At 46.7% G+C, this 23,585-nt stretch overlaps 1 protein-coding gene across 3 annotated transcripts in view; it reads left to right on the top strand.

The window, feature by feature from the left end:
• MPP7 (MAGUK p55 scaffold protein 7) overlaps positions 1-23,585 on the top strand; it is a 534,209-nt gene that overhangs the window by 347,465 nt on the left and 163,159 nt on the right. For all 3 annotated transcript variants that reach the window (XM_075315522.1, XM_075315524.1, XM_075315523.1), the window contains exons 6-7: positions 675-755; positions 21,294-21,425. In XM_075315522.1, the coding sequence (XP_075171637.1) occupies positions 675-755; positions 21,294-21,425 (213 nt within the window). The remainder of the gene's footprint in view (positions 1-674; positions 756-21,293; positions 21,426-23,585) is intronic.

The raw sequence follows: 23,585 nt of genomic DNA on the forward strand, positions 1-23,585 counted from the left end.
AGAATTCCCAGTTCCAGACTTGGTAATCGCTGATTGCTGGGTCGGCCTACATGTAAAATGTTATTGAAAACACGGAATCGATCGCAATATTAGTTCCCTGGTCATGTTGGTTGTGGTTGAGCAGGTTCTCCCGTTGTCGGCATACTTACATGTAGCCTATATAGGCATTGTACACTGTTCACTATGGGGCACTAATCTATATTTTTTCCTTTCCTCTAAACCCGCGTCCCAAACAGCACATCCTCTATGAGATATTGGACGAGATGCCGGTTCTGCCACCTCGTTCACAAGCAGCTTTTTGACTTGGACAGTGTCATAGTTTGATCCATCAGTTTTTACAAGCAGGTCTTTGTCTGCACGCAGAGCCATTCCTCTAAATGAAGTGCGCAACTTTGCCCCCGTAGCCATAAATCAAAATATGATCTGACTGCTCCCGTTGCCAGATTCGATTACTCCAGTTTAACTCCACTAAAAGAACTGGCTTGAATCCGGTCCGCCGAGGCCCGCAGCGCAGGACGGGTGATTAATAGTCTGTTTTTGTTCACGCTGGCTTCTGTATTGAGCACACTGGAAAGCAATAATCTCAAACAAGATAGATTTTGGGTTGTCACTGACGCCCTGGGTGAGGCAATGCTCAGCTCATGCTCACGGTGTCAATTTTGTCTCTTTCACAGCTGGCTGAGGAACTGCAGAGCCGGCCGCTGAACAGCGAGATCAGAGAATTGTTGAAGCTGCTGTCAAAACCAAATCTCAAGGTGAGGACATGCTACACCTGCAGACTGTCCACCAGGCCGCAATGAAAGGAAAAGATTCTTTATGTGAAACATGGCCTAATTCTTCTCAAAGAACTCTATGTACTCTAAAGAGGAGGGGAGGGGGATGAAAAATGCACCTCTTTACTTCATCCATCCCGAAAAATATATGGTTGATGGCCTGTAACCCCTAAATTTAACTGGGACAACCAGCAGTGTGTGTACAGAAGCTTAGGATGGGTCAAATAAGGATATTCAAAGGCACTCACGTTCCTTGTAGCTTTTTAAAGGGAACCTGTCGTTTTTTTTGGCCTATAAGCTGCGGCAACCACCACCGGGCTCTTATATACAGCATTCTAACATACTGTATATAAGAGCCCAGGCCGCTGTGTACAACATAAACAACACTGTATAATACTCACCTAAACCGTTCGCTGCAGTGGATGTGGCTCAGATGGGCATCTTCGCCCTCTGGTGCCGGCGCCGCCTCTTTCGGCCATCTTTGTCGCCGACTTTGTCGTCCTTCTGAAACCGCGGTGCATGACGCGTCTGACTTCATCCACACACGCCGGCATTCAGGTCCTGAGCAGGGCAGATCAAAGTATTGTAGTGCGCAAGCGCGGGACCGTGGCGAGTGTGTATTATATAGATGCGTCATGCACACAGGCTTCAGAAGGAGGACGAAGATGGCCGAAAGAGGCGGCGCCGACACCGGAGGACGAAGATGCCCATCTTAGCCACATCCACCGCAGCCACCAGTTTAGGTGAGTATTATAAAGTGTTTTTTATGTTGTATACAGCGGCCTTGGTTCTTATATACAGCATGTTAGAATACTGTATATAAGAGCCCTGTGGTGGTGGCCGCAGCTTATAGGACGAAAAACCGGTGACCGGTTCCCTTTAAACTGACAAAACACTTACTGGAAACCTAATATATAATGTTATTAAAGGGTACGTCCAATAAAACCGCTGATAAATTTGTATACAACTTTGTCACAGATTTGCCTAAATTTCCTTTCGCACCTTCGTGATATCTAGAATAAAAATCGGCCGCATAAGTTGACATGTAACTGCTATGAAATTTTCACAAATTTTGGATGTTTTCTTTTCTTTTTTTTGTGCATTCATTAGATTTGTTAAAGTCTCTCGCGCTTTTCTTTTACTGTAATACGTTGTAGATTATCCACCACAAGAAAATTAAGAAGAAAAATCCGCATTGTACAGCATGTGGTCCATGCAAATATACTCTTAAGGGCCAAAAGTTAAGGGGGTTGTCCAGAAGTAACATACTGATGACCTATACTTAAAATAAGTCCTCACTATATGAGTGGAAATCCTACACTTAATACGCCACCGATCAGCTGATATCTTGCCCCTGAGTACCACCTTTTATTTCCGACTTATCTCGAGTTGATGATGGCCTAACCTACTCATAGGTCATCAATATGTTAGTCCTGGAGAATCCAATTAACTTACTAGGAATAAAAAAGTAATATAATTGACAGAACATTTCCTGAACAAAGATTAAAACGTGTGTGTGTGTGTGTATATATGTATGTATATATATATATATATATATATATATATATATATATATAGATATATATATATATATAGATAGATATATATATATATCTATATATATATATATATATATATATATATATATATATATATATATATATATAGATAGATAGATAGATAGATAGATAGATAGAGATATATATATATATATAGAGATATATATAGATATATATATAATTGCCTTATTCTGTCTGTCTGTCTGTCTCTGTCTGTCTGTCTGTCTGTCATGCTCCAAAATTGTGTCCTTACGGTGACACAAAGCTGATTGGCCGCTGGGCTCGCCATGGCCCCGCCCCCCCACACGGATTGGCCGCTCGCCCAGGCTGCGCCCCCACACGGATTGGCCAGCCGCTCGCCCAGGCTCCGCCCCCCCCCACAGATTGGCCTCTCGCCCCGGCACCCTGCAGGCATTGGCAATTCGGCCACGCCACGCCCCGCCCCCCTCACGCAATGCACGCTAGCTCTGGCCCCGCCCCCTCCCTCCCCCCGCGCATTCCCCGAACTGACACGGCTGTCACGGAGGTGAGTACTGTACTCCCCCCCCCCCCCCCTCCCCCCCCGCGCATTCCCCGAACTGACACGGCTGTCACGGAGGTGAGTACTGTACTCCAACCCCCCCCCCCCCCGGCCCCCGCTCGCACGGGAGTGGTGTGGATACGTTGGTAACAGCACACACACAAACATACACACACATCAGATCACACTCACTCTCACACACACCTCACACACACCTCACACACACCTCACATCGCATCCACACACTCACAGCATCCGGCGATATCGCTTGCTTCTCGGCCTCGATGTGACCTTCCAGGACCTGACGGAGGATCACATGGCCTGAAGCATGTGGTATCTCCGGATGTTGTGACTGTGAGCGCGTATGTGCGATATCGTCAGTGTGTGAGTGTATGCGATCGGGTGTGTGTGAGTGGATGCGATCGGGCGTTTGTGAGTGGATGCGATCGGGTGTTTGTGAGTGGATGCGATCGGGTGTGTGTGAGTGGATGCGATCGGGTGTGTGTGAGTGGATGCGATCGGGTGTGTGTGAGTGGATGCGATCGGGTGTGTGAGTGTCGGCAGAGGAGCACGGCGTGCTGGAGGAGGCTGGGAGCAGAGAGGCTGATCATGGTGAAGGCTGGGAGGGGGAGGCTAATGCTGGGGGAGACTGGGAGGGGAAGGCTGATGCTGAGGGAGGCTGGAAGGAGAGAGGCTGATCCTGGGGAAGGCTGGGAAGGGGAGGCTGATGCTGAGGGAGGCTGGAAGGAGAGAGGCTGATGCTGGGGGACGCTGAAAGGAGAGAGGCTGAGGCTGGGAGGAGAGAGGCTGATGCTGGGGAAGGCTGATGCTGAGGGAGGCTGGGAGGGGAAAGCTGATGCTGGGGAAGGCTGGGAGGACGGAGGCTGGGAGGAGAGAGGCTGATCCTGGGGAAGGCTGGGAGAGGGAGGCTGATGCTGGGGGAGGCTGGAAGGAGAGAGGCTGATGCTGGGGGAGGCTGGAAGAAGAGAGGCTGATGCTGGGGGAGGCTGATGCTGGGGGAGGCTGGGAGGAGAGAGGCTGATGCTGGGGAAGGCTGGGAGGAGAGAGGCTGATGCTGGGGACAGAGAGGAGAGGCTGATGCTGGGAGGAGAGAGGCTGATGCTGGGATGAGAGAGGCTGATGCTGGGAGGAGAGAGGCTGATGCTGGGGGAGGCTGGGAGGGGGAGGCTGATGCTGGGGGAGGCTGGGACGAGGGAGGCTGATGCTTGGGGAGGCTGATGCTGGGGGAGGCTGGAAGGAGAGAGGCTGATGCTGGTGGAGGCTGATGCTGGTGGAGGCTGATGCTTGGGGAGGCTGATGCTGGGGGAGACTGGGAGGGGAAGGCTGATGCTGAGGGAGGCTGGGAGGGGGAGGCTGGGAGGAAGGAGGCTGGGAGGAGAGAGGCTGATCCTGGGGAAGGCTGGTAACGGGAGGCTGATGCTGAGGGAGGCTGGAAGGAGAGAGGCTGATGCTGGGGGAGGCTGGAAGGAGAGAGGCTGATGCTGGTGGAGGCTGATGCTTGGGGAGGCTGATGCTGGGGGAGACTGGGAGCGGAAGGCTGATGCTGAGGGAGGCTGGGAAGGGGAGGCTGGGAGGAAGGAGGCTGGGAGGAGAGAGGCTGATCCTGGGGAAGGCTGGGAAGGGGAGGCTGATGGTGAGGGAGGCTGGAAGGAGAGAGGCTGATGCTGGGGGAGGCTGGAAGGAGAGAGGCTGAGGCTGGGAGGAGAGAGGCTGATGCTGGGGAAGGCTGATGCTGAGGGAGGCTGGGAGGGGAAAGCTGATGCTGGGGAAGGCTGGGAGGACGGAGGCTGGGAGGAGAGAGGCTGATCCTGGGGAAGGCTGGGAGAGGGAGGCTGATGCTGGAGGAGGCTGGAAGGAGAGAGGCTGATGCTGGCGGAGGCTGATGCTGGGGGAGGCTGGAAGGAGAGAGGCTGATGCTGGTGGAGGCTGATGCTTGGGGAGGCTGGGAGAGGGAGGCTGATGCTGAGGGAGGCTGGGAGGAGGGAGGCTGGGAGAGGTAGGCTGAGAGAAGAGAGGCTGATGCTGGGGGAGGCTGATGCTGGGGGAGGCTGGGAGAGGGAGGCTGATGCTGGGGGAGGGTGGGAGGAGGGAGGCTGGGAGGAGAGAGGCTGATGCTGGGGAAGGCTGGGAGGAGAGAGGCTGATGCTGGGGACAGAGAGGAGAGGCTGATGCTGGGAGGAGAGAGGCTGATGCTGGGAGGAGAGAGGCTGATGCTAGGATGAGAGAGGCTGATGCTGGGAGGAGAGAGGCTGATGCTGGGGGCAGAGAAGCTGATGCTGGGGGCAGAGAGGCTGATGCTGGTGCAGCATGGGGGATGGAGCACGATGGGGGGGTGCGCAGCATCGGGGATGGAGCATGATGGGGGGGTGCGCAGCATCGGGGATGGAGCATGATGGGGGGGTGCGCAGCATCGGGGATGGAGCACGATGGGGAGTGCGGAGTATGGCGGATGGAGCACGTTTGGGAGTGCGCAGCATGGCGGATGGAGCACGTTTGGGAGTGCGCAGCATGGCGGATGGAGCACGTTTGGGAGTGCGCAGCATGGGAGATGGAGCACGATGGGGGGTGCGCAGCATGGGGGATGGAGCACGATGGGGAGTGCGCTGCATGGGGGATGGAGCACGATGGGGAGTGCGCTGCATGGGGGATGGAGCACGTTTGGGAGTGCGCACCTCCCCCCAACACACACACACACACACACACACACACACACACACACACACACACGCGCGCGCACTGCACAACACACCACACACCACACACACACACACTGGGAACCACAAACAACTGCCCTACACAGACACCCACACATACAGACAACGCTGCACACACACAACACCCAACACACAAACACCGCGGCACACACAAATATACGCACATACCGCACAACACACACATTGCACAAAACATACCTCCCCCCAAAACACACCACACACACACAAACCGCGCAACACACACACAACGCTACAGACACACAGCGCTCCACAAACAACGCAACACACGCAACACACATACAACACCGCTCTCACCCCCCGTCACACCCAGACAACACCCAGAACATGTACAGCGCCCTACACAAACACTTGGTAACTACACACAACAACATCTATATATATATATATATATATATATCACAAAAATCATACATGAACTACACAATACGTAAATTCTAGAATACCCGATGCGTAGAATCGGGCCACCTTCTAGTATATATATATATAGTAATAAGCTGGACACTAATAAACTATAGACCCACAGTCAGTAGTAGTAAATAGCAAATAGGGTCAAGGAGACATACAAAATCCAAGGTTGGAACAAGGCTATGTGCCCACGGGGACATTGTCCTGCGGATATATCCGCAAGACATTCCGCAGGTGCTCCCAGAAATCCGCAACAGAACTTTCTCTGTTTCAATGCTGCGGATGCACAGCGGAATTTCCTGCGGATATGGTGCGGGCATTCTGCATTGAGGATACAGTACCATGGCTTCGGCACTGCATCCTCAATGCAGAACAAGTGCTGCAGTGATCGGGGTGCTCATACTTACCTCCATCATGCAGCACCTCGCTTTCCGGCAGCCGGGTCACTGTCAGGCAGCGTCTGGTTCACTGTGCTGGAGGTGGGCGGGCCTGAACTAGCTCCGGCTGTCACATGACCGGAGCTCGTGCAGGCCCCGCCCACCTCTTCCTTCCTGTACCTGGCTGGATCCACCGCGCTGCTGCCGCTACACCGGACGGAGAAAGTGACTCGGGTCTCTATCAAGGCAGGTAAGTATATGGGACCCTGCGGAGAAATCCGCAACAATAATTGACATGCTGCAGATTTTTCCGCACGATTTCCGCTGCGGAAAAATCCGCAGCGTCGGCACAGCATTTCCCAAATGCCATAGAAATGCCTGGGGAGTAGCTGTGCTGCAGATTTCTGGAAAATCCGCGGCTTTTCCGCGAGAAATCCGCAGCAAAATCCGCGCATTTTCCGCAGCGTGGGCACACAGCCTTAGGCTATGTGCCCACGGGACTATGTATCTGTGGATTTTTCTACATCAAAATCCGCAGCTTTCCCGCAAAATCCGCACCTTTTCATAGGTGCGGATTTACTGCGGATTTTTTTTTTCTTTTTTCAATTTTAAAGTCAAAATCCGGACGAAAATCCGCAACAATAATTGACATGTTGCAGATTTTTCCGGACGAAAATCCGCACGGATTGGACACCGCATTTCCCAAATTCCATAGAAATGGCTGGGGAGTAGCTGTGCTGCAGATTTTCGGAAAATCCGCGGCTTTTCCGCGGCAAAATCCGCGCATTTTCCGCAGCGTGGGCACACAGCCTTAGGCTATGTGCCCACGGGACTATGTATCTGTGGATTTTTCTGCATCAAAATCCGCAGCTTTCCCGCAAAATCCGCACCTTTTCATAGGTGCGGATTTACTGCAGATTTTTTTTTTTCTTTTTTCAATTTTAAAGTCAAAATCCGGACGAAAATCCGCAACAATAATTGACATGTTGCAGATTTTTCCGGACGAAAATCCGCACGGATTGGACACAGCATTTCCCAAATTCCATAGAAATGGCTGGGGAGTAGCTGTGCTGCAGATTTTCGGAAAATCTGCGGCTTTTCCGCGGCAAAATCCGCGCATTTTCCGCAGCGTGGGCACATAGCCTAAAACTTACTTTTAACTTTCACTCTATTAAAAGTTAACAAAATCACATAAGCGTGAACATAAAATAACATGTATGTTAAGTTTTAGGAGTCTCCTTGACCCTATTTGCTATTTACTACTGTGTGTGTATGTGTATATATAGATAGATAGATAGATAGATAGATAGACACAGCTGAAGCTAGAAGTTTACAACCACGATCTAAAAAGACACATCTGCATGTTTTTCTCACTATCTGAATAAACCTTTCCCGTTTTAGGTCAATTCATAACCAAAATTATTTATATTTGCCCAATGCCAGAATAATGAGAGAGAGAATGGTATAAGGCATTTTTATTCCTTTCTGTAAAGTCAAAAGTTTACATACCTTTCATTAGTATTTGGTACCATGGCCCTTTAACTATCGTTTGTGTATTATACAATATGGAGGACTATGTGGAGTGTGGGATGTGCATTATGTTATATGGAAGACTTTTGGGCTGTGCATTATATGACATGGAGGACTATGCGGTGCATTATAATATATGGAGGACTATGGGGGGTTCATTATACGATAGGAATACTATAGGAGATGCATTCAAATTTATGGAGGACTATGGGGAGTGCAGTAGAGTATATGGAGGACTATGGGGAGTGCATTATAATATATGAAGAACTATGCACTGCATTATAAAATGGGGTGCATTATACTATATGGATGGCTATATGGAACCCATTATACAATATGGAAGGCTGTGTGGGGCCATTTTAACATTTGGATGGCTATTTGGTGGCCATTATAATATTTGGAAGTCTTTGTGGAGGCCAGTATACTATTTAGAGGGCTATGTGGGGGAGCCATTATAATCTTTGCAGGACGATGAGGGATCCTTTATACTTTTATGGAGGGCTATTGAGGGCCATTATATACTGTGTGCAAACAATTACTCAGTATGAAGGTTTGTGTGGTCCGACATACGTATGGTGGCCATTATATTGTATAAAGGGCTAAGGCTACTTTCACACCTCCGGCTTTTGCAATGCGGCACAATCCGGCACTTTGCAGGAAAACCGCAACCGGTTTTTTTTGCTGCCGGTTGCGTTTTTCCTGCATAGACTTTAATTAGTGCCGCATTGTGCCGCATGGGCTTGCGTTCGGTCCGGTTTTTGCCGCATGCGGCAGATTTAGCCGATGCGGCGGCCGGATGGAACGTTCCCTGCAACGTTTTTTGCTCCGGCAAAAAAAAACCGCATCGCGCCGCATCCGGCCGATGCGGCGCTTTTCCCAATGCATCCCTATGGATGCCGGATGCGGCACGATGCGGAAAAAACCGCATTCGGCCGCCGCATGCGTTTTTTGCCACTGCGCATGCTCAGTAGCATGCCGCAAGCGGCAAAAACCGGACCGGCCGCATGTAAAAAACTTATGCAAAGGATGCGGTGTTTTCACCGCATCCATTGCATAGGCTTCACAGCCGGATTGAGCCGCACGGCTCAAACCGGATGTGTGAAAGTAGCCTAATGGGACCAATTACACAGTGGGAAGTGGTGTGGGGGCCATTTTACTGTATGTAGGCCCATTATACTGTGTGGAGGGCTGTGTGGTGGTCACAATTGGGGATCATACGGTGTTGGGGTAACCATACTTTGCCAGGATAGTTGAAGGGGGTACAATAGGGTCATCATACTGTGCATGTGAAGGGTTCTGTGGAGGAATTTACTGTGGAGGATCATACAGTGTTTGTGGGGCACTTTTGTTGACATCACACTTTTTGGGGGCAATGAAAGGGGAATCTATTGGTTTCAGCAGTAGGAGGAAAATTACTTTGTAATGGCTGCAAAGCTGAGATATGCCCTCATGCAAAATATATAATTTTGTTGATGTTTTTTTATTGTGTTTATGTTTGTGTATTGTATAAATATATATATGAGATATATATATGAGATATATAGAGATATATAGATTTATAGAGATATATATATTTATATACACTGTTTGGCTTGTAGCGTGAGAATAGGTCCTAGATTATCCATGGGAATCAATCTCATGTTGATTTTTTTTAATATCATCCCTAATATGTATTTCGAGGAAAAGAACGTTTTGGATATTATAGACAAAATTATATAAAAATTATCTCTATATTTCCTGTGTTGTTGTTTTTTGTTTTTTTGTCTCATGTACATGAACTTTTCTTTTTGGCACAAGTTTTCTTATTTGAAAAACTTGAGTATGAATACCAAATGATAGTATAGAAATGATAAAGCTATACCATTCATGGAAAAGCCATTAGAAATTGGAGAATTGATCTGCTATGTTGTTTTATTGTTCCTTGCATTTTTATTATTATTTATTCTGTCCTCTAAATCCATATTTTGTATATTTTTTTACCCTGGACGTTTTCTGGGCACACGGGTTCCTCTTTTGTGAGAATTATCAAGGTATTTTATTGCTAGTGTTTTTGCAAACTATTAAAAAGTCATGTAAAAATAAATATCCAGTTGCAAAAAATTTATAGTAATGCAAATAGGGAATAAAGCAAAGAAGGAAACTGCAGTGTATGGAAACATCCTATACTTTATTGGAATAAGTCAGAGATCCCAACATGCGGGGTTATGTGCAATCATTGTTACTTTTAATGTTTTTTTTATGTTATTTTTTTCATATCTCAGAAGTCCCCCCCCTCCCCCCTAACTTTTTTTTTTTTTCTTTTTTTCATTGCTTAAAATGGGCTATCTCAACTTCTTGAACGTGTCAGCAGATTTGGGGCCTATAAGCTGTGGCCACCACCAGTGAGTGGGCTCTTACATACAACATTCTAACATGCTGTATATAAGAGCCCAGGCCGCTGTGTTGAACGTAAAAATCACTTTATAATACTCACCTAAACAGTCGCTGCGGTTGATTTGGGTCATATGGGCGTCTCCGTTCTCCGGTGCCAGTGCCCCCTCTTTTGACCATCTTCGTTTTCCTTCTAAAGCCTGTGTGCGTGACGCATCCTACGTCATACTCACTCGCCGGTCCCGCGCAGGCACACTAAAATTCTTTGAGCTGCCCTGCTCAGGACCTCAATTCCGGAGAGTGTGGATGATGTAGGACGCATCATGCACCCTGGCTTCACAAGAAGGATGACAAAGATGGCCGAAAGAGGAGGCGCCGGCACCAGAGAACAAAGACGCCCATATGACCCAACTCCACTGCAGCGACCGTTTAGGTAAGTATTATAAAGTGATTTTTACTTTCTACACAGCGGCCTGGGCTCTTATATACAGCATGTTAGAATGCTGTATATAAGAGATCACTGGTGGTGGCTGCAGCTTATAAGCCCCAAATCTGGTGACTGGTTCCCTTTTAAATGGGTAAAATTGTTAAGTGCTTGTAAAAACAAGTCTCTGGAATTTACCTTTTATTAAAAGTCCTCACTGTTCTCCCAAACAGATGGATTTTTAATTTTTATAGTTTTTTGCTTGTTGACTAGGTTATCGACTTCCTTTGCAGTCTTATCAGTGGTGGAAGCTCTGAAGCTGACCCAATCAGTTGAGCTGAAATCAGCAGATCAGTGGTGGTGGTTGGGTTTTAGACCACCACTAATCTGATATGAATGACCTATTTGATGGATCTGAAGCCTGGAAACGCATTTAAAAGGAATCTATAAGCTATAAGTTAACACAGAGAATTCAGGGATGCCAGTCTTGTCAAGGTCCAATCTGTTGTTTTTTTGCTATGATTGTTTAAACAGCAGGACTTCTCATTGGACTACAATATAACGCGCATGGCAGTCTGGCATGCCCTCTCCTCCGATTGACAGTAAAGTGTCAATGTGCAATCTCTATAGAGAGAGCCTGGTGTGGGCGGGGCAGCTCTCTCAGCTCTGCTACATTACTAAATCTAAGTAAAACTAAGAGAAAGAGAGCGCAAAATAGTGTCTTACCAGATATTAAACCCCGGGAACGATGAACTGCAGCTTACGTGCGTCCTACCGGCAATCCTGAAGGAAGGAGGTGGGCGAGATGTTTACGTCCCGCTCATCTCCGCCCCTCCGCTTCTATTGGCCGGCCGCTGTGTGACGTCGCTGTGACGCCAAACGTCCCTCCCCCTTCAGGAAGTGGCTGTTCGCCGCCCACAGCAAGGTCGTTTGGAAGGTAAGTACGTGTGACGGGGGGTTACAACATTGTGTGACACGGTCAAGAAATTGCCCGTGCCGCACAAACGATGGGGGCGGGTGCGATTGCAAAAATGCGATCGCACGAGAAATCGACACATGTAAAGCAGCCTTAAGTCTCGTCCGACTTGAGAACAATCTGGCATCAACACTGCCCTATTGAATAATTTTGGTCCAAGTGTTATTTGATAAAAAAATTGGATAGCACTCGACTAATGTATATGGTCGTGTGAGTGAGTCCTCAATATGACTCTGTGCACTGTTTCATCTGAACGATTGCACCTGTTTTTGGATGCCATGGTGCAGCGATACTGACACTTATGGATGACTAGAAATAGACCCGATGCTATCGCATTGGGAGTGCGGTGAAATGAATCGCGGTGAAATAAATCGTGTGCGCAAGTAGCGGTGGCATCACCGCTCTTCCCACGCAAGCACAGTACCAGCCGCGAGGCGTCGCTGCTAATGTTCGTGTGGGAGAAAAGCGGTGACGTCACGGCTACTTGCGCACACGCATTTCGTGCCCGGAAGCTGCGGCGACATGTATGCAACTTGCACAGGCGCAGTTCGAACTGCGCCTACGCAACTGGCAGTGCCGCAGTGCATGCTGGAATAGGGTTACAGAAGCTGGCGATTTATGTATGTAGATAAGTATCAGTGGTGTAACTAGAGTTCAATGGGCCCGTTGCAAATATTAAACCTGCCCCCCCCATTATGTAGTAATGTCCCCCATCCTGTTCTAATGTACTCCGTCCTGGGCTCCTTCCTGGTAAATATGTCCTCATTCTGGTATGTCCCCCATCCTGGTATATATGTCCACCTCCTGGTACGTACTGTCCCCTCCTGGGCCCATCCTGGTATATATGACACCCCATCCTGGTATATATGACACCCCATCCTGGTATATACTGTCCCATTTCTGGGCCCTCGGACGCACATCCAACTGGGTCCAGCGTGCCCCCTTCACCCCCGAACCCGGTCACACTCTCGATCCCTGCAACCGCGATTGTTCCGCCCCTGAAAAGTATCCATACGGTAGCCTCATGATCCCTCTTGGCCAGTGTGCATCTTGGCTCTGCATACGCTTATGACCCTGACTATTCTATTCTTTCAGGTCAGCGTCTAATCAGACTTGAGTTTTATTTATTTTTTTCCTAAAAGTAAAGCTGAGGTTATTGCTCCACCTCTATTGCCTTTGTCCACGATGTGAAACGAGGTCAGGAATACTCCACAGATTGTCATTAGTTTACAGCGTGGATTCTGCACCGATTATCACAATCCGAAAATGAACTAATATTTGCCGAACGTGCGGTTAAAAAAAAAACGACTCCAACTCCCAACATTTTCCTCTCCTCAGCTCAAATACTGTCACATTCAAAATAATATAAGAGAACATTTTCCCTTTTGTAAGCTGTGATTTGAGTAATCCAATAAACATATGTGGACAGCTGGTTTTCAGCATTGAAGACATGGTTATTAAATTCGCAGATCTGTCCGCTCTGCCAGAAAGGTCAGTAGTACATTGATGTTCTATCCAGGGCAGGCTTCTATCTGCGAGGAGGTTCGGGGGGGAGCGCGGCTCGGTGTTGTGCGGGAACTGTGGATTTTATGTCCCTCCTGGCAGCTCCGAGTGATGGAAGTAACTCGTCTGCCTTCTGTTTCTAGAGGTGATTTACTTGTGCCTCTTCTGGACCATTTTCTGAACAATATATCCAACCCGAAGATCACACAATAAAATGCGCTATTTAAAACGGAGGTCACAGGTCAGCCGAGTATGAGGTTTATGGATACACATTCTAACATGCGCAAAAGTACTAAGAAGTGTTTCTGCACGCTACACAGATGTCTGAGCAGATGACATGACCGTGCTCCGGGTCATGTACTCCTAGAGAAAGAGTGAAGTTACTCCTAACAGTCCGTCAGATTTTAGCTGCTGTTCCTAAAGGGGTATATTCAGTCCCTTTTTGTTAGAGAGGTCCCCCAATTACAGCGTGAGACCCCCAACAATCATTAAATGGCAGAAACTTAAATCAGGTAAGCAATCGTCCTGCAGCGCCTCCGCAGGAGAAATAAGGTATTTGCGAAGTGCCTATTAAAATCAAGGAGGTATTACTGCACTGCCGATTAGGCTATGTGCCCACGCTGCGGAATTTGCCGCGGAAATTCCGCAGATTTTTCAAAAATCTGCAGCACAGTTACTCCCCAGCCATTTCTATGGCATTTGGGAACTGCTGTGTCCACGCTGCGGATTTTTCCGCAGCGGAAATAATGCGGATTTCCCTGCGAAAAAACAGCAGCATGTCAATTATTCCTGCGGATTTCTCCGCAGGGTCCCATATACTTACCTGCCTCACCGGAGTCACGTACAGGAAGGAAGAGGTGGGCGGGGCCTGCACAAGCTCCGGTCATGTGACAGCCGGAGCTAGTTCAGGCCCGCCCACCTTCTCCTGCAGACGCTGACAGAGTGACCCGGCCGCCGGAAAGCGAGGTGCTGCATGATGGAGGTAAGTATGAACTCCCGATCACTGCAGCACTTGTTCTGCATTGAGGATGCAGTGCCGAAGCCATGGTACTGTATCCTCAATGCAGAATGCCCGCACCATATCTGCAGGACATTCCGCAGCATGGAAACAGACAGAAGTTGTGGTGCAGTTTCCTGGGAGCTCCTGTGGATATATCCGCAGGACACTGTCCCTGTGGGCACATAGCCTAACAGGAAAAATGTTCCTGTTACGGGCAGCGCCTTTATACCTCCTTCTGCTCCTCCAGTCTACGTATGATATCTCAGAGGGCTGCTGCAGCCTGGTTCATTGAGCTTCCTTTGGGTGTTGTGACTCTCGCACACCCTTAACAGGTGAGCGTGCTTAGCTTATTTCTACCATGGTTTTGTTGAAGGATAAGACCCTCTTGCGCCTTTTGTTTTCCAGTTTTTTCGTCTTCAGTATTAAAGTCAAGGGACAGTCCAAGTTGTGCACTGTTTCGGAAAACCATAGGTCCCCTGCTGCTATTTATTTTAAAAATATTAAATCTGTGTCTTACTCACCCTCCCCTGGTCCAGTGCTACATCCAGTAATGAGCCTAGGAGACCTCTTCAGGTTAGCACTAGCCACTCAGCCGATTCCATACTTCACAGTTTGCCTTTTTTTTCCCCAGTTAACATAATTGCTTCCAACTTTTAAAGGGGTTGTCCATTACACAGCATAGTGGCCACACGTCATAAGGAAGACTTTTCTCAAATACCTTGTGTAGTCAATTCAGCCTCTGAGCGGTGCTATTGTGGTCCGGTCATCCCCATCAGATGACCCCCGGGCTCCGTGACTTCAGAAATCCGATGATGTTGCGACAGCTTCCAGTTGACCCGACGCCATCGCAGCCAGCCCCAGTCTCCCTGAGTGATTGGGCTGTGGGTGGAGTTTCACCGCTCGTCACAACCCAGCATCACTCTTTCTCTCTCCTTCACTGCAGAGCGCTGCAAGCAGGAGCGATGCTGGGCTTTGACGGACGGTGAAATACCGCCCACTCAGGAAGACTGGGGCTGCCTCAGTGATCTCAGTGATGTCAGGTCAACTGGAAGTTGAAGGTGACATCACCGGAACTCAGCAGTCACGGAGCCCAGGGGGTCACATGATGGGGATGAGCGGACCACAATAGCACTGGTCAGAGGCCAGATTTACGAGCTTTACATTGATGTGTGGCCACTTTGCTGTATAGTGAATCACCCCTTTAAGTTTGAGTAAAGCGGAAAATCTCTTCAAGGCCATGTACACCAAGCTGGCTTTTTTTTTTTTTTGCTCTAGTGTATCTCAACTTAACAAATGAAGCAAGCTTGCAATAAGTCTAGATTAAAAATGTACAATATATTTTTTTTTCCAGCTCCAATGCTGAAATGTGTTCTCATGGGGACAGACCACAAACAAACCCTGTGTAGTCTGGTCCTACATTCATGCTTCAGCTTTTTGTTTCCTAGTAATTATTAACCCACAAAATGCATGAAAGGGACCGATAGACGCAAGTATTACAGTAAGATCAGACTATACAGATTACATTGATCTGGGTTTTATGCCGGAGAAGAGTACTTCCATTAATATCAAAGGACTTCAGTCTGTTGTCCAATCAAGTGCCTAGTGGAAGATAACAAATGGGCCTTCCCCTCGCTGGACGCGGCCAAGGCGTTTGATTCTCTGGAGTGGAACTTCCTGTTGACCTGCCTCCAAAACTTTGGATTTGGTCCCAATTTTTGCAACTGGATTCAAATGTTATATCGTGCTCCTAGGGCTAAAATGGTGGTTAATGGTATTTGTTTGGAACCCTTTCATTTGGGAAGGGGAACTCAGCAGGCTTGCCCTCTATCACCGCCTCTCTTTGCCCTGGCCATTGAAGATTTGTCAATCAAGATTCCCTCTAGCTAACTGATACAAGGTATCCAAATTGCAGACTGAGTGGATACCGTAAAGCAGGCTTTATACGTTACGATATTTCTAGCAATTGCTAGCGATATCGTATGCAAAAGCACCCGCCCCCGTCGTGCATGCGATATCGTGTGATCGCTGCCGTAGCGAACATTATCGCTACGGCAGCTTCACACGCACTTACCTGGTCGGCGGCGTCGCTGTGACTGCTGAACAATCCCTCCCTCAAGGGGGAGATGCGTTCGGCGTCACGGCGACGTCACTAAGCGGCCAATCAAAGCGGAGGGGCAGAGATGAGGGGGACGAACATTCCGCCCACCTCCTTCCTTCCTCATTGGGGGAGGGACGCAGGTAAGGTGAGGTCCTCTCTCCTGCGGCGTTACACACAGCGATGTGTGCTGCCGCAGGAACGAGGAGCAACATCTATAAACAACCATTAACAATTTTTGGTTTTAGGACGACCTCTCCATGGTGAACGATTTTCAGCACTTTGGAGGACGTTTAAGGTCGCTGGTAAGTGTTACACGATGAGATAGCATTAATGACGCCGGATGTGCGTCACTAACAACGTGACCCCGACGATAAAACATTAACGAAATCGTAGCGTGTAAAGCCCCCTTAAGACTGTATGCCGATGATATGATCATATTTATGGATGATGTGGAGTGGTCTCTGCCTCGGGTTGTCTATGTCATAGATATGTTTAGTAAATTCTCCAGGTTAGGCATAAACTGGGATAAATTGCCCCACATCCGGGTTGGAGACACTATCCCCACTACCATTAGTTTCCAGCTTTATGTATCTGGAATTTATGATACATAAGGGTAGTCGACAAGATTTGCATTCTAATATGTATCCTCTATTGCACGGGCCAGGTCTAAATTGCTGTTATGGAGTAAGCTTCATCTGTCTTATTAACTTGGTAAAGATGATTATACTCCCTAAATTTAGTTACTTCAACATTGTGCCGTTCCGGTCCCTAAATCCTTTTTCTCTTCGTTGAATTCACTGTGGTTTATATGGGGTAATGTGAGGCCCAAGTTAAAACTAACCATGCTACACCGATCCATACAACTGGGAGGGGCTGCCTTGCCGGATTTTTACCTCTATTACTTGGCTGGCAAACTAAAGGCATTGTCCTCCTGGATGCCGGGCGCCTACCTACCAAACTTGTAAAGTCACCTTGCCCATGTGGCAGGAACATGATATATGCTTGGCTTTCGGGAAACGAATAAACTAGGCCCATCAAAATTATTGCCACTTCTTAGACTGGTGAGACTGGTTTGGAGACAAGCCAAGAAGGTCGTGCGTTTTACAGAGACCATAGCTGAAATGCTTTTATGGCAGAACACGTGCTTTCCCACTTTAATGGATCACCCTCCTTCCACGTTTTGGAGTTCACACTGCGTTCTCTCTCTTAATGATATATTTGAACAAAATGTCCCATCGTCTTTTGACCAGATCCGGTCCTAATTTAATGTAGCTAGATGTCATTTGTTTAGATATTTACAGCTCAGAGCAGCGATCCAACATCATGTACAGAATACGTCAGAGGTCACGTTAATATCCTCTCTCCCATTGGTAGGAAATCTCCGCTCTCAAGGGCCTAAAATACTGATTTCCGCTCTATACACTTTTTTGCGATCTATGGGAAACGAATCTTGGACATTGCAAGTCAGAGGGAAGTGGGAGCTGTCAGTCCCGAATATGCTGGAGGAAGACTGTGAGGAGATCCTGGTCCTCAACTAAATCCTGCTTTACATGTTACGATTTCGCATACGATATCGTATGCAATCGTAAGTGCCCCCATCGTATGTGCGGCACGTTCAATTTGTTGAACGTGCCGCACAAACGATTAACCCCCGTCATATGTATTTACCCGTCCATACGACCTCGATGCGGGCAGCGAACGTCCACTTCCTGGAGTGGGAGGGACGTTCGGCGTCACATCGACGTCACGCAGCAGCTCGCCAATAGAAGCGGAGGGGCGGAGATGAGCGGGACGTAAACATCCCGCCCACCTCCTTCCTTCCGCATTGCTAGCCGGGAGCCGCAGGACGCAGGTAAGATCTGTTCATCGTTCCTGGGGTGTCACACACTGTGATGTGTGCTACACCGGGTGGTACGATGAACAATCTGACGTTCAATTTTTAGGAATTGAACGACGTGCGTGCGATGAACGTTTTAACGTTCAATCGGAATTGCACGTAGCTGTCACACACTGCAATGTACCTTACAATGCCGGATGTGCGTCACTTACGACGTGACCCCGCCGACGCATCGTAAGTGTAGCGTGCAAAGCGGGCTTAAGGTCTCACCCTCAATCAACAATAAAATGATTCAGATGTAGATTGTGCTCCAGGCATATCTGACTCCACTGAGACTGTTTAAGATGAAACGCCGAATTGTTTGCGGTGTCACCGAGAGCATGCGGATTTTATTAACATTATCTGGGGATGCCCAAGGATAACCGTCTTGAAGGCGTGAAGTTATATCAACCTTATCCTCTTTGACCTCTTTCCCTATCCCCCTTGATCCACTTCTTTGCCTATTTGGAGTCGTGCATGAAGGGACATGGTCTCATCACCATCAAATTCTCTATTTATGGCCAGAAAATTCGCAGCCCTGCGGTGGATGGGTGGCTCCCCTTCAACTGTGAAGGCCTGGAGAGATCTAGTAAATGCATTGCTTAGCAGCGAACTGTGTACCAGAATAGAGGGCGCCCGGAGAAGTTCACCAAGGTGTGGGAGATGTGGAAGTTCTCCCCTCTGACATTATCTAGTTAACCATGGCGGTTCTTGTACTCCCGACTGAGCAAAGAGTCTAAGTGATGTAGGGCATTGCAGCTTAGGTATCCATGGTTACTGCCACAAGCAACTAATGAACTGTCACTATATGAGTGGATGTAACCATGGATACCTAAGCAGCAATGCCCTGCACATGAGGTAAGAGACATAGCTATATCAGGAGATCTATACTACATTTCTAATTGGAGGTATTTGCTAATATTATTATGTTTACTACATGATCTTGGAGATGGGAATACCCCTTTAAGTTTTGAGATCAATGCATTTTGTGTAGTGTGATCTTACTGTAATACTTGGGACTTTAAACCTGTTGGAGTAAAACAAGTCTCAGCAGAAAGGCACAGAGAGCTGACCAGAGAGAGTTTTTGAAGCCATTGTCAAGTTTTTATGCGCTTACGTTTTCCATACATTATTTTTTTGAACTACATTTATATAAAGTTGCGGTCTCGAGTTTAACTTTTTTCTTTTTGTTTTAAACCTTTTTTTTTTTTTTTATTAGACCACAAAAATATGATTTGCTGAGAGTTGATGTTAAGCATTTTCACACCTAGTTTTATACATCCATTTGTTTCATGGAAGTAATACCAAAATATGTTGATGCAATGTCTTCTAACAGACGAGTGTTCGGAAACTCGCACATGTTTGCAATATTACACTTTATTGATATTTTTTTTTAAAGGAATGATATAGACAAAAACACGATATAGAAAAAAGTATGTAATGTACATGGCAAGGATTTGCAGTCCTATGCCAAATCACACTTTATTTACCATGTTCTTTGCATGAACCCGGAAACTGATTTCTGCTCGGTGAACGTCTGACTTGTCGCTGCATCTTCTTCACAGCGTCCTTCAGCTGTGCCAATCCGTCTGTGCTAAGACTAGCTCCCAGACCACAACCCTAGGCTCTAGCACTGCTATGACGATCCGTTTTAGTCAATTGAACAGAACATTGAACGAAAAAAGTAATTGAATGGTTTTCCTTGCTTTGTCTTACAGTCGCCTTAATTAAATCATGACAATTTTTTTTTGTCTTGCTCAGACATTTCCCTAAATTACTTTCAGCTGACGATTCTACGAGTCTGGCAGTGTTATGTCTATGTATAGTTTTAGGGGTTTTGTTTTTTTTTCCTTTCAGCCAATAAGAGTCTATGTCTAATAATCAAGAGTCTTGTTGGGTTGAATGTGTGCATTCAAAGGATCTATACACACTGATGCTATATAAGAAGTAAGGAACAGTTGTGTAGGGATGTGACATTATACTTCCACCTTTTTATCAATTCTTCTTTCTTTTTTTATTATAATAATAATCATTGTTAATATTATTATTATTATTGGTTTTATTGTTCTGTCAAGGAGAAATTCCATAGTTTTGGAAATCTTCTTAACCGTGAATGTCTGCTGTAATCTCAAATTGAAGGTCGCTTGGACCCGGCGTAAAAATCCAGACCACACAGATAACATCTTGTATGAATTCCTTCTCACTGAAGGTGCCCATGTGATGTGCTTTATTTTTACAAGCCTTTTTTATAGAATGGTAATGGATTAATCTTTTAGTAAAATTCCTAAGCATGCCATTGGCTATATTAACAAAATCGGAATTATGCTGGGCTCAACTGCTGCTACCCTGGTGGTCAAGAGAAAAAAGCAGTACAAACGAAAAGAGATCCCTGGCACACAGTTCAGGAAAAATTGAATGAGTCAATAGGTTTGTTGTATGCTCGTGATTAATGATAAATCACGAGCATACAACAAACCTATTGACTCATTCAATTTTTCCTGAACTGTGTGCCATTGGCTATATTAAAGCATATGCAGAAAACCTGTGACGTTTGTCCATTATTTGGGACTTCCCCTCCAGCTCCTCCTTTGTTACCAACTCCATATCTTGCAGAGTTTTTGGCATGTAGCACCTCAGCCATAAATTTGGACTTGCACAGATAGCCAGTCTTTGTTATCGACATCTGCATTCCGTTCCTTTGTATCAGTCTTCAGCTGCTGACCTTGGCGTAGACATGCTCACAATCTCTTCTTGCGTATATAAAAAAAAAAACCTTAGTTATAGAAAGGCATTGTATTCTCACAGTAGAAAAGCACCTAGAAAAATATATTGTATTCTCACTGTAGAAAAGCACATAGAAAAATATATGGTATTCTAACAGTAGAAAAGCACATAGAAAAATATATTATATTCTCATAGTTATTGTTATTATTGTTATTATTTATATTTCGCCTTTTAATAGATATAGAACATTTATGGTCATAGTCCTGGTGGAACCAGGAACACAAAGGACCTCTTATTTGGCAATTATTGCATTATTTATTTATTTTATATTTTTAAATGTTTTAATCATTAACGAAAAAGAATCTTTAGATCACATCGGCATTTATTCTCTGTCTTCCGCAGGCTTTACTATCTGTTCACGACACCGTGGCGCTGAAAAGCTACGATCCCGTGCTCCCTCCCATTCCTGACGACATTGATGATGATGAAGATTCAGTCAAAATTATTCGGCTTGTCAAAAACAGAGAGCCGCTGGTGAGCTCAGTTTCATAGCTGGTTATAGACTCTGTTATATACCTCTACAAAATGCTGAATTTTAAGTCCTTTTTACCCATGTTATAATATCTACTATTCCTTTACATCTCTTCAAGTTAATTTCTAGGTAATTACAGGGTGTTTCTTGCAATTGATCCTTATCACCGCTTAATAGGATAGGTAAAAATGGTCTAGAATAGGGGTCTTTCTTGAGCCCCCCTGTTTTTCTTCAATGTGTGACTACAGTTAGAAAAAACCTGAGTGGAGCTTATGCCCTACTCTTTCTAAGGTCTCCTTCACACATTCATGTCTCCAGTACGTGGGGTGTCCATTTCCACAGGTACCGGATACACGGACAAGCGCACATGTAGACCCATTAAATTATGTCGGTTTGTTCAAACGTTCTTGTTTTGACATGGACCGTGTGTCTGTGTGGAGCCCACACATGTTCTTGTGCTGTACACTGCGACATGTCCGCTATTGCACCACCACTCCAGTTGAAAACCTTAACCATGACATAGAAAGCCATCCACAACCTGTCTCCTCCATACATCTGTGACCTAATCTCCAAGTACTTACTGTACCTGAACGTAACCTCCGATCCTCACAAGATCTCCTTTTCTACTCCCGTCTTAACACCTCCTCCCACAATCGCATCCAAGATTTCTCCCTTGACTCCCCCATACTGTGGAACACTCTACCCCAACATATCAGATATATAGTATTGTTGTGTTGTATTGTTCATGACTATTGTACTTGTCCCTATTATGTGTACCCCTTTTGATATGGAATTAATAATAATAATGTCACACAGACCGCACACTAATGGGATCCGTGTGACATCAGTGTGACACATACCGAAGGACACCTCACTGAAATTAAATGGATTTTTATACCTTCATGTCACCGACGCTTCTATTGCTTCCGGGTCCTGCTCATTATGCCTCATGAATATTCACTCCACTGAATGCAGACCGGGTAGCAAGTGTGACAGCAGGGGTGTCAAGTTTATGCTATCAATGTGCTATCTGCATGTCACACGGACAGCACACTGATAACACACCCACTGACCCACGGATGGCCCAGGGAACTCTTCAACGGACCGGGTAAAATGTTTGTTTATTGCACAGATGTGTGAAGGGGGCCTAATGTGTATGGGGCTCGTAATAATAGCCGAGTTCTGTGTTTGTCTGTCTCCAGCAGTACCATAGGCTTTCAATGGAGTGTTTCCAAATTCTTCTCTGCTCCTTACTACCAAACTTGCATGTCCATGGTGGATTCAGGAGAAATAGCCAATTTGTTTTTGGCCAGCTATAGACTTTTATTCATCGTTGGTAGTTCCAAAGCTGCTCATTGATGTTGCAAACCTCCTTGATTGTAGAGGTGGTTGAATGTTTTCTGCCCACTTCTATGGTATTCCAGGATAAGTTGTTTTAAAGGGAACGTGTCACCAGGTTTTTCCCTTATGATCTGCGGCCACCACCAATGAGCTCTTATATCCACCATTCCAGAATACTGTATATAAGAGCCCAGGCCTCTCTATAGAACATAAAAACACATTTATAATACTCACCTAGGGGGCGGTCCGGTCCGATGTGTGTGCTGCTCTCTGTCCGGCACCTCATCCATATTGTGCGATAGCCCAGCCCAGTGTGCATGACGTGTCCTGTGTCATCCACACAGAGGCCTCCATTGCGCTCCTGCACATGCGCACCTTGATCTGCCGTGCTGAGAGCAGAGCAAGTACTGTAATGTGCATGTCTAGATATGGTCAAAGACCGCCTGCGCATGTGCAGTACTTTCCTCTGCCATCAGCCAGGCAAATCAAAGTGCGTATGCGCAGGACCACAGTGGCGGCCTCTCTGTGAATGACTCAGGACATGTCATCCACATGGGGCTGGGCAGGAGGATGGCGATCGCACAAGATGGAGGAGGCGGCGGACTAATAGCAGCGACACCCATCGGACCGGACCGCCCCCCTAAGTGAGTATTATAAAAGTGTTTTTTACGTTCTACACAGCGGCCTGGGCTCTCTTATATACAGCAATTTAGAATGCTGTATATAAGAGCCCACTTTTGGTGGCTGCAGCTTATAAGGGACAAATCTGGTGACAGGTTCCCTTTAAGGGTTTCTAGTTCTTGGGCATCTCTTACACCTTC

This window comes from Anomaloglossus baeobatrachus, chromosome 6 (genome assembly GCF_048569485.1).
Source record: "Anomaloglossus baeobatrachus isolate aAnoBae1 chromosome 6, aAnoBae1.hap1, whole genome shotgun sequence".
NCBI lineage: Eukaryota > Metazoa > Chordata > Amphibia > Anura > Aromobatidae > Anomaloglossus > Anomaloglossus baeobatrachus.